This window comes from Trifolium pratense, linkage group LG2 (assembly GCF_020283565.1).
Source record: "Trifolium pratense cultivar HEN17-A07 linkage group LG2, ARS_RC_1.1, whole genome shotgun sequence".
Lineage (NCBI taxonomy): Eukaryota > Viridiplantae > Streptophyta > Magnoliopsida > Fabales > Fabaceae > Trifolium > Trifolium pratense.
Window position 1 is genome coordinate 33,667,532 of NC_060060.1, and position 15,776 is coordinate 33,683,307.

At 31.4% G+C, this 15,776-nt stretch overlaps 3 protein-coding genes and 1 long non-coding RNA gene across 4 annotated transcripts; 2 read left to right on the forward strand and 2 right to left on the reverse strand.

The window, feature by feature from the left end:
* Nucleotides 1-207: 207 nt before the first annotated feature.
* On the reverse strand, nt 208-1,782 carry LOC123904606 (COP9 signalosome complex subunit 8-like). Its single transcript, XM_045954245.1, has 3 exons — nt 1,748-1,782; nt 958-1,277; nt 208-362 (listed from the first exon to the last, which is right to left on the reverse strand). Exons 1-3 carry the CDS (start codon nt 1,780-1,782, stop codon nt 208-210), a joined length of 510 nt encoding a protein of 169 aa, XP_045810201.1.
* A 2,156-nt stretch (nt 1,783-3,938) lies between these two features.
* Nucleotides 3,939-5,440, forward strand: LOC123910677. Its single transcript, XR_006810251.1, has 3 exons — nt 3,939-4,092; nt 4,351-4,432; nt 5,353-5,440. It is a non-coding gene; the product is annotated as an uncharacterized LOC123910677 (long non-coding RNA).
* A 43-nt stretch (nt 5,441-5,483) lies between these two features.
* LOC123904607 (TATA-box-binding protein-like) lies at nt 5,484-8,089 on the forward strand. The gene is made up of 8 exons (XM_045954246.1): nt 5,484-5,490; nt 5,753-5,793; nt 6,196-6,246; nt 6,402-6,446; nt 6,578-6,670; nt 7,439-7,540; nt 7,612-7,676; nt 7,783-8,089. Coding segments are annotated over exons 1-8 (405 nt in total). The 3' UTR covers nt 7,784-8,089.
* A 748-nt stretch (nt 8,090-8,837) lies between these two features.
* LOC123910678 lies at nt 8,838-12,902 on the reverse strand. The gene is made up of 2 exons (XM_045961861.1): nt 12,079-12,902; nt 8,838-9,311 (listed from the first exon to the last, which is right to left on the reverse strand). The coding sequence occupies exons 1-2, from the start codon at nt 12,745-12,747 to the stop codon at nt 9,225-9,227; spliced, it is 756 nt and encodes a 251-aa protein (XP_045817817.1). The 5' UTR covers nt 12,748-12,902; the 3' UTR covers nt 8,838-9,224.
* Nucleotides 12,903-15,776: the final 2,874 nt, after the last annotated feature.

Sequence of the window (15,776 nt, forward strand, 5' to 3'; positions counted from 1 at the left end):
CCTATATTCAATTCTTAAAAAAATACGCAAGCATTATCCTTCGATAAATAGCAGATTAATACCATGAAAAAAACAATAAAAAATCAGTATCCGGGACACTGGATTTCTCAAAAGCATGTCTAATTTGCAATTTTTTTACCGTTTCACTGTCATACAAGAGTAAGTAACTACTGTGAGTAAGAGTTTTAGAAAACAAGATTAAAAGCTTCAATGCTCGAGATGGAAGACATATTCTGTAAGCTGTTGCAATTTACGGGGGTCTAGTTTCTGCTCGGTCACAACAGGTTGCTTCTTCACAGTAAGCATCCGAGAGACATAGTCCACAGTCCAACCTTGCTGTAGCACATCTGCAATCATACAATCTTTAATGATATCACAGAGAGGTGGTTGATGGAATTAATGCTTGATGAATTTTTCAAAAGCCAGCAAAAATAAGACTACACTGGCAGAGGTTTCAGTTTCTAAGATAACTGTAAGTAATTGACATGTTCACCTCTAGCCAGCAAGATTCACCACAACTAGTACATTGAATCAGTGCTGTCAAATAGTAGATTGTTCAAATTCCACCATGCAACGGCGTTAGAGTGCTGCTGTTGCTGCAATTTGACAACAATATGTGCTAAAACGAGCATTGTGAAACAACAGCGGTTTGTCATAATTCCGTTACATTATAACCGCTATTTGACAACACTGATTAACTATCAAGAGACAATAATCATGTTGGCTTGGGCTTCGAGTATAATTTTTGAGAAGTTTCCAATTAGTACTCTTTCTAGGAGAGGAAAAAGTTAAAACTAGTAATATTTGATAATGCAGAGAAGTTGTAATCTTCAATTCATTTTTAAATTCCTTTTGGTTCCTTTATCAGCTATGACTACATAAATTTCCTTGATTACATCACATGGTGCATGATGAACCTTCTAACACATTCTCTTAGATATTACATTGTTCAACTACATTTCATGTTAGATATTTGTATATGCAAAGGGAAGTCCAGCCAAGCCAAAAACAGGTGAGAATCAATGTTCTTCCCAAGTTCAAACTCTAACACAATTTTTTCCACCAAACTAATTAAACTTTTGGCAAAATGCTTGCCTGAGAAAGCAGCAACAAAATCCTGGAGACCCTGACCCCACTCAAAACCACGGATTGCCTCATGTACTCCAGCATAGTTCCGTAACCAAAGTTGTTGACCAATTTTCCACACAGCATTGACTTCAGGGTTGCTTTCTTTGATTGAGGAAGGTATAGTTTTCCATAGAAAACGAGCACTGTCTCTGCAATATCACATCAGAAAACATCAAAACCTAAAATCAAAAAAAGAAAGTGAAAGCCATAACACATAACCAACCCCATCCCTTCCAAAATATTGGTCCTAACCGCTTGTAGCATAAGCACTACTCATATGAGTACTTATGCATAAGCTATTTCTATATCAAAAAATAAAATAAATTCAAACTGTTTTCATATAAACTACAAATCTGTGAACTACAGACACTCCTCGGATTAGGCGTGTCTCGGTGTCAGACACGCGTCAATGTCTGTGTCGTGTCTGTGCTTCATAGCTACAAACTGTTATCATAAACTATCCTAGACAAATTTTGGAATTACAGTTTAGGGATGGTGTCATAAGTTGTAAAACTATAGTAGTCTCACAAGTATTTATGCCGGTAGTTAAACTCAAATAAGTCGAACGCATGAATACTTTAGGTTTTACAAAGAAAAGAAATGGTTCACGAATTCATACATTTTCTTCGCTTCACCATTTTCTCTCGAACGCATGGATACTTTAGGTTTTGTGAATTTTGTATATGAATTGTGACCCTTATTTCAACTAAAGGAACTACTATTTATAGGCACAAGAATGGACAACTGCTTGTGCAAACGTGCTTCGCCAGCACAAGAAAGTGAACGCATGAAAATAATGAAAATAATTTTAAGTCCAGAACACCTTCACATACTAAGAGTGCCTTTGATCTGCTAAAAAATAAGGAACTGGAAGCTGTTTCTGGTACTGGACAAACTGGGGGCCAAGGGACAGGACAAAACATGAAATTCTTGTCCCCCACAGAACCACGGGACAACTTTTTGTCCTCAGCACAAGTTGTCTAAAATACCAAAATAATATTTTATCCACCAAACATCGTATAACACAAAGTTTGTTCAATACCTTAAACGTTTGTCTTGTGCTGTTTTGTCTTGTACCGTCCTGTACTGTTCTGTCCAGTATTTATATTTTGCAGATCAAACGGACCCTAAGATTGGTAGGGAGTAGGAGGTGTCAAAATGGATGGATTGGATTGCTAATGGATGGATCAAAGTAATCCATTAACGATATCCAATCCTTTTTTTTTTTTGTTTAACAGTAATTGCAGGTGGTGGTGGTCGTCGGTCAACTACGGACCTCCAACACCGGTGCGGCGGTCCACAGCGACAGACACAAAATTTCCGGCGACATGTGGCTGTGGTACAGTGGCGGTGCTCTGGCGGCCGGCCACCACCATCCACCATTTTTTTATTTTAATTTAATAATAAATATAATAGAATATTTAAGTTATTATTTTATTTTGAGATTTAAAAAAACTGTTTTTTTATTTAAAAATTCTGTCCTTTTTTTTATAAAAAATTCGGATTTTTTTTATAATAAAAATCAGTACTTTATTTTTTAAAAAATAGTTTTAAAATTACCCATTTTTTAAATAATAGAAAATGTTTTAATTTGCTAAGAAAAAAAGAAATTGCTTTAAAATAATAGTTTTATTAACACTTTAGTGGTATTGTTAACTTTTTTATAAAATTTATTTACGGTAGCAACACTTTATTAGTCAAAAGCAGTACTAATATTTTAGTGGTCATTTTTTAACTTTTTATTTTTTGAATTTTTTCTTTTCTAAAAAAAAAGTGGCGATCTATTGGATTTAAAATTAATAATAATCAATTATCCATTAAATTTTAAAATATAAATAGATGGATTGGATTCATCCATTTAATTAAATTCATTTAATTAAATGGATGAATTGAATCCAATCAATTAACTATTTTTTTTTACTTATGGATGGATTGGATGAGATTAGTGAATAGATTGGATGAATAATGGAATCAACCCATTCAAGAAAAATGATGGAAAATTGGATAGTCACATTAGCATAAGATGATGCAACTATTACCACCACATGTGCTCCCACAAAGAGGATAGTCACATACTCACATGGTGAAGACTTTCCTTTGTCCTAAAAAGTTTAAAAATATTGGCAGTAGTGTTTGACATTTGTATGCTTCGTTTTGGTATATTCTAACTTGATTTTTTAAATTGCATAAAATGTGCTTTGTTTAATCTAACGATCGCAGGATAAAAGTGAAATATTTTTGTCACCCTATACTGATTGCTTGCACGTTCTATTTTTACACACATGCTACTTAAGTTGCAGATGTTATGAAATTAGAAATTTCGAGAAAAAATATTGTTCGCTACTTAAGTAGTGGACAATGTTTGAGTAATCAGTAGAACGGCAAAAGTAACTCCCAAATAAAAACTTATAGTATCAATATAGATGAGATTGAATTTGGATTCCCTATAGTTATGAGAGGAGACATGTTCACGAATTAAGCCCAAAAATCAAGTCTAAAACTTCAAACTCTAAACTGCAAACCCTTTAGGTCCAAACCAGTCCGACGCTCAGCCATATTTCTAACTTTGTCAGTTTAAAAAAATAATAATGTCATCTCATCTAAAATCTCTTGAATTGTTCATAAATTAACTTAGTGAAAGGAAAACGTCAAGATTTAATTAAAAAAATTATTTAAAAAAAGGCAAAACAAGATTTGATTAAAAAAAGATTTTTTTTTTTTAAGAAAACTGAAGATATATTATTGCATCAAATCAAAAAGATTTGATTATCACACAAGATTTGATTAAAACAAGATTTGATTACCAACACGCTAACCAGATCCAATTTAGACGCCTATAAATACAAAGACTTCATTATTTCTCTCTCATCTTTCTCGTCAACCTATAAAAGTATCATCTTTTCAAATTCCTCGCGCTCTATTTTTCACATACACAAACCCTAATTCTTCTCTCCAAAAATCAAGGTCTGATTCTGATTTATCTAAATCATCATTCATATATACATACATAAATACCTAATTTTGAGATAACTTTTGTGATTTCAATTAGATTCATGAAAATTGAAAACCCTATTTCTTCAATTGATTCCTGATTTTTTAAACCTAAATTGATCGTTTTTGTGATGAGATGAAAGTGAATAATTAATTATGAAGATGGTATTTTATTTTTTGTTGATGATTGATTAAGCTTAATTTAATTTGTTGTTTATAATAATATATTAGGGTAGATGGCTGATCAAGTATTGGAAGGGAGCCAACCTGTAGATCTAAAGAAGCATCCTTCTGGGATTGTGCCTACAATTCGGTGAGCATCTAAACTATTAGTTAATATATATGTTAGTTATTTCTTAATCAAGTGTTTTATTGTTAAAAAATAGTAACTAATTATTGTTTGATGGGTATGGATAAATATTAGGTTTTGTTTGTTTCATTTAATAATAATTGGAGAATTTTGAGTTATGGGTTTACTCTTTTTTTTGGGTGAGATTATAAGTGAACTGAAATTGTTAGTATTCAATTGAAGAGTCCATGGACATGTATGATGATATTATAGACAATACTTGATACTTTAACTTAACTTTTTTTTTTATTTTTTATTTTTCATTGAGATAATCAATGATGGATTTACCTGGATTGAGGCTAAAATTTTATTTTTCAATGTCTTTTTCTTTTACAATGTATATAGCTAAGTGGCCGTTGGAGAGGCTATTGTTTGTATCCTTATTTATGCTTATTTGTTGTGTCCGAGTTGAGTTTTAATGTATTTGTTGGTCGCTGATTTCACAATGATTGTAGCAAGTCCATTAATTACTATACGCGGCCCGTAAATAGTCGACAAATCACGTGGTTTAAAGATGGTAGATTCTCATCTCAAGTGTATTTAGTGTACAGATAAGATGGTAGATTCTCATCTTAAGTGTATTTAGTGTACATATAAGATTTTTAGAAATCATTGTACAAAGAGTCCAACAGACAGGCGTTAGCCTAATAGTCAAAGGTAGAAATTGAGAAAAACTTGTCTTTAGACATCATTCGCGATAAGAAGTTATTCCGTTTTTGGTTTACATTACAACATCTATTAATTTTGCTTTTAGTTATCACTTGCTTTGAATTTTGGAACATGTATTAAATTTTCTTCTCTTTAGAATGGTATATCAGATAGCTTTTTTTTTTTCCTTCTATTTACTTTAGCATAAACTAATTACGATGTGTTTTTACTTCCAGAAATATTGTTTCAACGGTCAATTTGGACACTAAGTTGGATCTCAAAGCATTTGCTCTCCAAGCTCGTAACGCAGAGTACAATCCCAAGGCAAGTTTTATATGTTGATTGTGAATTTCTTTCCTATACATCTATGATAAGTATGAAAGTGTGCATTGCCTATGCTTCCTTTTTCCTTTGCATTGGAATTGGAAGTGTAGATTAACTTGATGGTTTTACTGTTCCTACTATTTGAAAATTCTCGTGTTCCTTTCTGGACTAGAGATGCTTAGTTGTTGTCGCTCTTTTGTTATTTCCAATTCAATATTCTGCCAATGCAATTAATATGCCTGTTTTAGTGTCACTGATGTTTGTGATGCAATTCTTTGCAGCGTTTCCCTGCTGTCATTATGAGGATCTGAGAACCAAAAACAACTGCACTTATTTTTGCTAATGGCAAGATGGTATGCTCCTTTGTTGCACTTGCTGCTTCTGTCATATAATTGTGTTTTGTTTGTGTTTTTAACATTGTATTCAAATAAAAATTATTGGGAAGTTCTGTGTTGCTTATTATTATTTTTTAGCTGTTTGATTCTCTTTTAGAATCCTGGGAGGAGGGTCAATAGACTCTCTTCTCTTAGCTATTTTTAATTTTTGCAGAATTATATCTTGTTATTTTAATCATTTATTACTAACCTAATTCTTGATTTGATTCACTTCATATAACCATGGTTTATAATTTAAAATTTCTGTCTATTTGCTCATGTCCCTGATGTTCCTTTTGCGAAACCATAATAAATTGACATAGTACTTGTGAAGGTTTTCTCTTTCTTTTTATGCTGTTCTGATTTAACTGGTATGCCTAGGTTTGTACTGGAGCTAAGAGTGAGCATCAGTCTAAATTGGCAGCAAGGAAGGTGCGTTCTTGTTCTTTTATTTGTTAATAACGTCATTCATGCTATGTAAATTATGCTTGATAACCAAGCCATTTGTGTTAGGTAGATTTGAACTTTAATTCATTTTTTTCAAAATTTATGGTATTTTCTAATTGGTTATTTACTCATGCTTTCAGTATGCCCGTATCATCCAAAAGCTTGGTTTCAATGCCAAATTTAAGGTACAATATCTACCCTTTCAGATTATCTTAACTGGAAACGTTTCATTAACTTTGGTTAATTTCTGTTTTTTTCTTAGTACCTAAGTAGTTGCATCTCGATAGTAGTTGATTCCTTCAGCTTTATTTTATAGGATTTCAAGATTGGCAACATTGTCGCCAGTTGTGATGTCAAGTTCCCCATTCGGTTGGAGGGTGTTGCATATGAACATGGTGCTTTCTGCAGTGTAAGCTATTTTATTACCCCCTCCATTCCTTTTTAATTGTCATTTTAATAAAGCCAACTAATTTTGTTGTTTTTGATTAATTATTTGTCGTTTTCCTATAATACTCGTAACTATTTGTTATCCTATTCCACTCATTTCTCTATCTATAATAAATAGTTACCGGTGTTATTGTCAACAATAATTACTGTCGCATTGAACTTTGAAAATGACAAATAAATAAGAACACAATTCTTCTGCAAAATCGACGCTTAAAAAGGAACTAAGGGTGTGTTTGATTTGCTAAAAAATAGTATCTCTCTGTCTCTCTCCCTTCAGTACAATTTACTCCTTTGTTCTGTCTGGTATCTTACTATTTTACGAATCAAACGCACTCTGAAGGAGTAAATTTGAGTTTTTAAAATTGGTTTGGGCTTCTGATGACTTTTACTTACAATCATATCATCATGATTGGTGATCACGTGACATAATTTGTATGTGGAGTGAAATAATTTATTATAGAAAAATTGTGTTTTGTCTCTGAGCACTATTTCAAACTATGGAAGACATTCACTTGACTGATTCTAAACTAGAGATGCAAAGCCTTTCTCAGGAAGCTAAACAATCTTTAAAGCTGCTTTGATTTATTTATATATTTGTTGTTTAGCCTTATTCGCTGAATTGCCTAATTGAATTATGAAAAGGTTTAGGAAGCTTTCTGAAAATTCATATTTTGTATTAATGTCTATAAGTTGAAGAAAATATGCTGAACTCTCTTATATGGGGTGATAGTATGAACCAGAGCTGTTTCCCGGATTAACCTACCAGATGAAGCAACCAAAGGTAGCTTTGAGTATCTTTGTCTCTGGCAAAGTTGTTATAACAGGAGGAAAGGTAATATTTCTATATCCCCCCCGAAAATTCCGGTTCACTCGATTTTATGCATATGTTTTTCATTTTAATAGGTGAGAGATGAGACCTATGCAGCCTTTGAGAACATATACCCTTTGCTCAGGAAAAATCAACAATGGTATGGTATTCTATTATTTGTATATACCGGCTACGCCATCTGTTATGATTTCAATGAATCGCCACCATTTTGTGTACTGACATTTCGAATACTGATTTTATGGCAGATTTTTGTCAAAAGCAGGAGCAGTTTTCTCGTGGAAAAGCTTGATGTCGAATTGTATATAACTAAGACAAAGGAGATAGCCGTTGAATTGATAAAATTAAAATTTTCTGACAGTTGACTCTCATGAAGTTTTAAACCGTTTTCATATGGTTTTACTTTCAGTTACCAAAGTTAAAACCATTATTTGAATGGCGTTTAAACATTTGCTCCTGCATTACAGTTTTGTAGTTGATTTGAACTTGTAAAAAAAAGCACTTTCTTTTTGAACTATGAAGTTTATAGATTGTTTAGTTCTAAATCTTTTGTTCAACTTGTAGCTTTTATTTCTTTAGTTCTAAATCTTGGTATTTATTTCTTATATTGTAAGACTAAGTAAGATATGATACAATCCATCAACTTTGAATCGTGAAGGGATCTTTCATTTCAAAATTTTGGATACATTTTTTTATCTTTGTTTAGGGTGAACCAATAAAACAATGAAGTTGACCCAGTAGTTGGACAAATATCCTTTTGAAATTTTAAATCATGTCATTTGAAATATAGAGACAATGTATTATTGCTTATAGTTGGCTATTTAGACATGTTCACAAGTTATAAATCTCATCTTTAAAAAACTATCACCAACTCTGTTATATTGAAGCTCTACATTGAATCTAAGCAAAACCAAATTACCACTATATCTAGTACAAAGTAACGGAATAATTTATCAATGTCAAAGAGTTATTTAGCTAAGCTAAAAATATTTTGCTAACCAAAGTCCTCAAGACCTGTTTTTATTTTTTGGTACATAAAAAAAAAGTAACGGAATAATTTCATTAAATAAATAAACTACAACTAATGGAATAATTTTATTAAATATACTAGTACAATTTATCATCAAGATGATTAAATAAACTACAAGTTATCATCCACGTGAAGCAAATCAAATGTACCACAATTTTTTCTTGATAGATCAAATGAACCATAAATTAATCAAAACACATTATAGTCCAAAGAAGTTATAGAAAAAACTTTAAAGCTCTTTACAAAAGCGAAAACTGAAGGTGACAAAAAAGGTTGGAAGAAAGAAAAGTGTGGAGGTTTGGCTGAGAGAGTGTGTGTTTTATCAAAAGCTATAACTCAGATGCCTCACCCCACTGATTTGATTAACTTTACAGTTTGCAAGTTGTTCCACAGATGTGTTTTTCCTTCCAATGGAAGTAAACAAATAAAAAGTTTATGCAAAATTCTTATAACAAAATGTTTAGGGACATAATTTAATATATTTTCCAAAAAACCACCTTTGACTATGGAGTTAAACAATTTGTTGAGACTCCTTTGATAGCCATTGTAAATTCAGTATCTCCTCTAACTATTTTTCCTACTCATTTCTTCTTAAAATTAATCGAAGAAATGAGTCGAGGGAGAAATTAAGGACATTTGACAGCGCCAACAAGAATGATATTACACACTCAATCCATCGAATCCACACTGCTTGTAAGTTAGAGATTGCTTTCTTGGACTGATCGCTATAGCACAATCCACGGAAACCTGTGTAATATAGTTCACGATCGTTAATTGAACAATAAAACATAGCTTAGTTAAAACAAAAAACTTGATTAGTAATATTTAAGAAGATAGATGATAAATAAAGAAAATAGGTACTATCAATTAATAAAAATAAATAGGAAGGTGGTGTAAATAGTAACTTAAAGGGTACAGTTTCATTTCTTAAAATACCATAAAGAAGATGGGTAGGGAGTAAAAATGTATGTTCACATTAGCAGAAGATGATGAAACTATTACCATCCCATGTGCCCCACAAAGAGGATAGTCACATGGTGAAGACTTTTCTTGTCTTAAAAAGTTTAAAAATATTGGCAGTAGTGTTTGACATTTGGAATTTGGATGCTTTGTTTTTGGTATATTCTAACTTGATTTTTGAAGTTAGATAAAATGTGATTTGTTTAATCTAACATGATATACTATAATGTGATCATAAACTAAAAACTTATAGTGTCAATGTAGATGAAATTGAATCTGGATTCTCTATGGTTATGAGAGGAGACGTGTTCACGCATTTAGTGAATTTACACTTCGATTTCTCACCATTAATTCTTGATTTTAAGAGAAAGATGACGGTAAATGATTAATCTATGAGCGTAAGCTCGCTAAATAGGCTCGCATTGCTGTAGGGAATCTAAATCCAACTCAAAAGGGTAGACAAAAATTGTACATAGTATTCCTATAGGGAAAAGCAACAGAAAAATTGGAGAAAAAATGAACCATAGGAATGACATTATTGAATTGAGCTTGAGCTGGCCATAAACTTAAAGGGTATCGATAACATGGTGCAGTGGTTGGTTTCCTGGTCTTGGAATCCAGATACCTGGTTCTAATCAAGTGGGGCCTAACTTATTGTCTCATTTTATTTGTACCTTCTAATAATAAGCTTTCGATATTGTTCATTCAACCCTCTAAAATCCGGCATTTTATCTAAGTATATTTTCGAAGATTTAAGCGCGCGCGCACACAAGTTATTTAGCTACCTATGTGCTTTGGAGCATATGTTAAGGCGACCCTTTAAAAAATACATATTACTTAATTATTATTTTTTTTCATTTTATATTTATTGTTGTGATTAAAAAATGTGTCTAAATCTCTATGTCCACTAAAGAATTATTTCAACATGAGGCTATTGGAATGTCTTGCCATTACACAATGCTGCTGCTACCCAAACGAATACATAAAAGAGTGTGAAAGAAAAACACTCTAGACAAAAGCATAATCAAGTATTAAGAAAAGGCACATATATCAATTTTTATGGACTAAAATACATGTAGTTGATTAATATGAATAAGTGGTTTTGCTTTTGGGACTAGCCCTTTTTTTTTCCACCATAAAAATAATATGATGAAGGGTTAAGGAAAAGGAATATAATTGTACCATATGACTCATATGGGTAAACATAAAACCAAATCTTTCTACCAAAAAAATCACTCAAATAAGCATTTGAGGTCAATATTGGATTCAATGATATACTTTAAGTTTGTTTTTTTTGGCAAAATTATACTTTTAAGTTAATAAATTTTATTTTACTAATTACTATTATTTCATGGAAAAAACAATTATTTTTGGTATTATAACTTTTTATTCAATTTTTCAAAACAAAATTGCAAATAACACCACTAATTGCAACGAGACATATATATTTTACGGTTACACTCTAATTATGTCCTAACTTAACCTCCCCATATTTCCTATGTAGGACCCAAAAAGTCCCGCAAGTAAAATGATTCCTTTCACAAAGAAAGAATTACCTAAACGCACACATTGTCAATTATGGGGAATTGCAAAAAATACAAAACCCAAAATAGAACCATGCCAAAAAAAACTAAAGTGGGAGAAAAAAAGAATAAAAAAAAACTAGACTAGATGGGAATGAGAACGGATTAAGTGAGAAACTCGTAGAATTTTCAACACAATTTATTGAAGAGACTCAAATCCTTATTGTACATTTCAATTAAAAAATCTTTAGTAGGATATATTATATTATATAAAATACACATATTTTATTTAATTGGTAACGCTAACAAGTGTCTAAGGCACTAGTTAGAACTAATAAAAAAAAAGAAAAAAATTGTTAAAACATGAAAAAGTACAAGTTTTATATTGAAAAATGAAAACAACAATTTTCAAACTTCTGAAAATATTGAATGTACTATTTTCAATACAAATTTTTGTAGTTTTCTTAACCATTAATCAATGTCACAAAGATACTATACTCCTCTTTATCATTTTCTTATTTAATTTAATGAAACAAAAACAAGATAACTTTCGGCGCACGTTAGCATGAGGAAGAAAAAGAGTAGTAAAAGGACAAAGAAGTCAAGAAAAAGCAGAGTGAGTGAGGTCGGTGGTTACACAGTCACAAACAAGCCACCCGACACCCTCCCTCTTCCCCCCACCGCACCGCCACACTCACTCTCTCTACCCAAAAAAAAAAAAAAAATCCCATAATCCTACATTCTACATTAAAAACACAAAATTAAAGTGAACATTTAATCTTAAACATAGTTTGAACTATTATAAGCTTATAAACTAAAAATAGCAAGAGAAAATGCGATACATGTGAAGCACAGACATTCCTCGGATTAGGGTGTCCCATGTCAGACACGAGCTGTGTCATGTCTATAATTACATGTCATTTATTCAAATTATTATTATCGGGTGTGGACATTTCAGTAGTGTCTGTGTGTCCGAACCCAATTCTCAAAATAAAATAAAATAAAAATAGAAAGAGTAGCTAGTATAGTACCTGAACATTGGGTGAATCAAAATTCATGACCCGGATCTTAGCACCAACATCACCCAAAACCCGAAGTTCAACCCGATCATTCAAGGAAGCATCTCTAATCAAATCAGCAGCATCAGCTTGTAACAAATTAACCCTGTCAACACCAATTGTAGCAACAACTTGTCTCATAGTATGAGCTTCTTGATAAAATCCAGGCACTGAAGCTTTCCCTAACGGAATTCCACGGTACATCACAGTAAACCTGGACTCTCCGTACTTGATCCCTACTTTGTTCGGATTACTCGCTGTGAATAGAAGACGAATCGTTAGGGAAAGTGATGCTGTTGTTCCGGTAGGGTTGTTTGGTGTGATTCCGACGTATTGAACGCCGACTGATTGAAGATCGAATTGTGGTTTTTTTGGTTTGACAGCGAGGAGAATGATGAGGACGATTGCGAGGACGAGAAGTGCCAGGAATGATAAGAGGAGGAAGAGGCAGCAACAACAGCCTTTCAAGGAGGCGGAGGAGGATGAACGTGCTGGTGTTCTTGGGTAGTATTGTGGATGTTGTTGTTGTTGTTGTTGGTGGTAGCCGTTTGAATAGGAGGATGGTGGTGGTGGTGGTCTTAGTCTCTGTTCACCGCCGCCGTTTGGTTGCGGATGTGGTGGTTGATGGCCTCTAGTTGTCATTTTTTTTTTTTAGTGAATTTTACTATTTCTGGGATTCAAAGAATGAGTGTGATGTGAGAGAGTGTGAGGAGAATGAAGACTGAATTTGACATGAAATAAGACTTTTTATTATTGCTTCTCAAAGTAAATGATACCGTAGAAAACTTTCTGAAAAGAGTTCAAATGATTATTCATATTAATGATATATCATCTAGATCTATAGACGTAATTTGATTTTACTATATAGAAAGGATTAATAACACAAGTTATTGTCCGTGTATCCTTTCTTTCATATGTAATTATCTTATATATATATTTTCATATATTTGAATCCAATAAAATTATAAACTAATATGAAATTAGTTTATGACATTTTTATAATTTATAAATGGACAGTTTTTTAATATTATTTTTATTATTTTTTAGGTTTGTTTGGTTCGAAGTAGATGAAGAGAATGAGAGGTGGGAGAATATTTTTAGTTAGATGTCAAAATCATCATTCTTTTTTTTTTCCCCTTTTTTTTTATGTTTGCAACATTCTAATTTTTTTTTTCAAATAATTTTTTTCTTTTAAAAGTATATACGTAACAAAATGATTTGAAAAAAAGAATGTTGTAAAGGAAAAAAAAGAATAATTTTGATATTTAACTAAAAATATTCTCTCAGCTCCCCTCCCTTCCATCTACTTCGAACTAAACAGACTCTTAGAGACCGAATTGAGTTGAAAGAAAATTATGAGTAGCAAAATGGGTGTTGCAGTTTTAATCGGAACTTGAATTTTTTATTCTTAAAATGAAGATTTTTTACCCCTAAAAATGATGATTTTTTTTTTATCTCAGTTATAAATTTTTATGATACATTAGGTTTGTAAAAATAAAATCACTCTTCTCAACAAATTTTGCTTAAAAAAACATGCATGTGACATTTTATTACTCACATAGACATGTTATTTGTCACTTTCCATTATCTATGCACTTCTTTTTCATTTAAATATAAACTTTCAAATAAAAAAAATCTTATATAATTTGAGTATTTAATTTTTTAAAATAATATCTTCATTCAATAAATATGATTTAATTCACCAAAATAATTATATGAACTGTTGTTCATCTACTGTGATGAATGAGCACATAAATGTTACTCATCTCTTCTAGTTGCACAATAGTAGTTGTGGCTACAATCACATAATCTAATATAAATGACAACAATACAATATGAGTATAATTTAAAGACCAATAGTACAAATATAAGGATAAAAAAAAAATTGATGCAAAAACACAATTGTGATTAAATTTAATATTAATATCAATTTTTACATTTAATCTTATATATTTAAGAAATACAGCGTGTTCCGTAAACTTAATTCAATTGGTAAAAATATCATATTTTATATGCAAAAAACGTGGTTCGAATTTTGAGTACTCCGTTTATCTATTTTACGGATGAAATTTTACCCATCAGACTATTAAAAAAACACATAATGCCAAATAATATATTCAATTGGCAATTAACTTGGGATTTTTGGAAATTAAAGTTGCTATGTACTTTTTAACAAGATGACTGTAATTGTTTCTCAAAAAGGATGAGTGACATTAACCGAAACCAAAAGCATGTTGTCTTAGATAAACTTCACGCTACACCCACGTTAGAAAAATACTCTGACATCTTCGTATATCTCATCTCATTGCGTTGTTATGTACAAAGCATCCATGTCATTGACGTCAAGACCAATCCTCAAAGGATGAACAATGTATGTATTATGTTGTCCTAAAGTTTTTTTTTTTTTTGAAAAGATATTATCCTAAAGCTAAAGGCATACAGTATGGAGTACCATTTTTTTTACAATTATATTTTTTTTTTGAACAAGTTTTTTACAATTATATTAAGGAGGAAGACGTACCAATGTGAAGGGAGTTTATACCTCTAATCTCCATGGTCGTATGGAAAATGTTAAGGACGATCCATCTTTTTTACTAGCAATTTGGATCATAGAATTTGTTACTATTGGGTGCATATCTTGGGCTACTTTGCTTTCTAATCCCCCTTACGTTCTCCAAAACCTCCCTAATTTTTATTTTTCCTTTTTCAATTTTACCTCATCCAAATTTTGAAATTTGGACGGTATTTTCTGGACCATAGGGTGCGGACAATTATGAAAATTGAAAAGTCTAACATTGATAAAAAATAAATAGCTATTGATTATAGTTTAGCTACGGTTGCACCAAGACAAAATATTTTATTAGAATTTTTACACATTCAAATCTGAAAAATACATTTTAGTTGTGAATAATAGTTATCGTAAGATTTAAGTTCTCGCACTTTAATTTTTAGAAGCTATAATGTCTAACTTCTAATCCACGGACATTTTAGTGTTTTTGTTAACACACTTATTTATATTTATCTTCTTTTTTTTTTTTTTTACAATAATATACTGGTATAAAACTTGAAAGGAGTGTTGAAAGTTTGAATCTCAGTTGAGAGAGATGTTTGCATTTTGTGGACACGCAAACAAATTTTGAATTTCAACTGACATACGCTCACATTTCGTGTATGAAAGTATCTATGAAAAAAAAAACAAAAATATAATGATATTTTATACACGGTATATTATAATTTATTGCAGTGAAATTTTATTATTTACAAGAGTGCCTTATACTATTCTTCTAAACTCGATTACTCGCTTTAAGATGTTTTTTTTTTTTTTTACGGTTTTTAAGATGTTCATTTTATATACAGAGACTTTAGGCATTTTTGAAGTTCATATCATACTAAAGAATGTATTCTATATTCTATATAAAATATAATTCAAATTTTTCTGTGAAGTGGATCATTTTATGATACTTTATTGAATTAATTATTAATTAAAGCCAACAAGCCAAGACTATAAATTAAAGAGTATGCCCCAACCACGTACATGACACATCTTTAATTTCTTTCCCACTAAGAAAACCCTTGAAGAGATTCATTAATCTTTAGCAATTCGTTTTTCTTCCCTTTTCTTTATACATGGTAACAACAAAAGAGGATTCCGATAATTAAAGCTTGGTCGC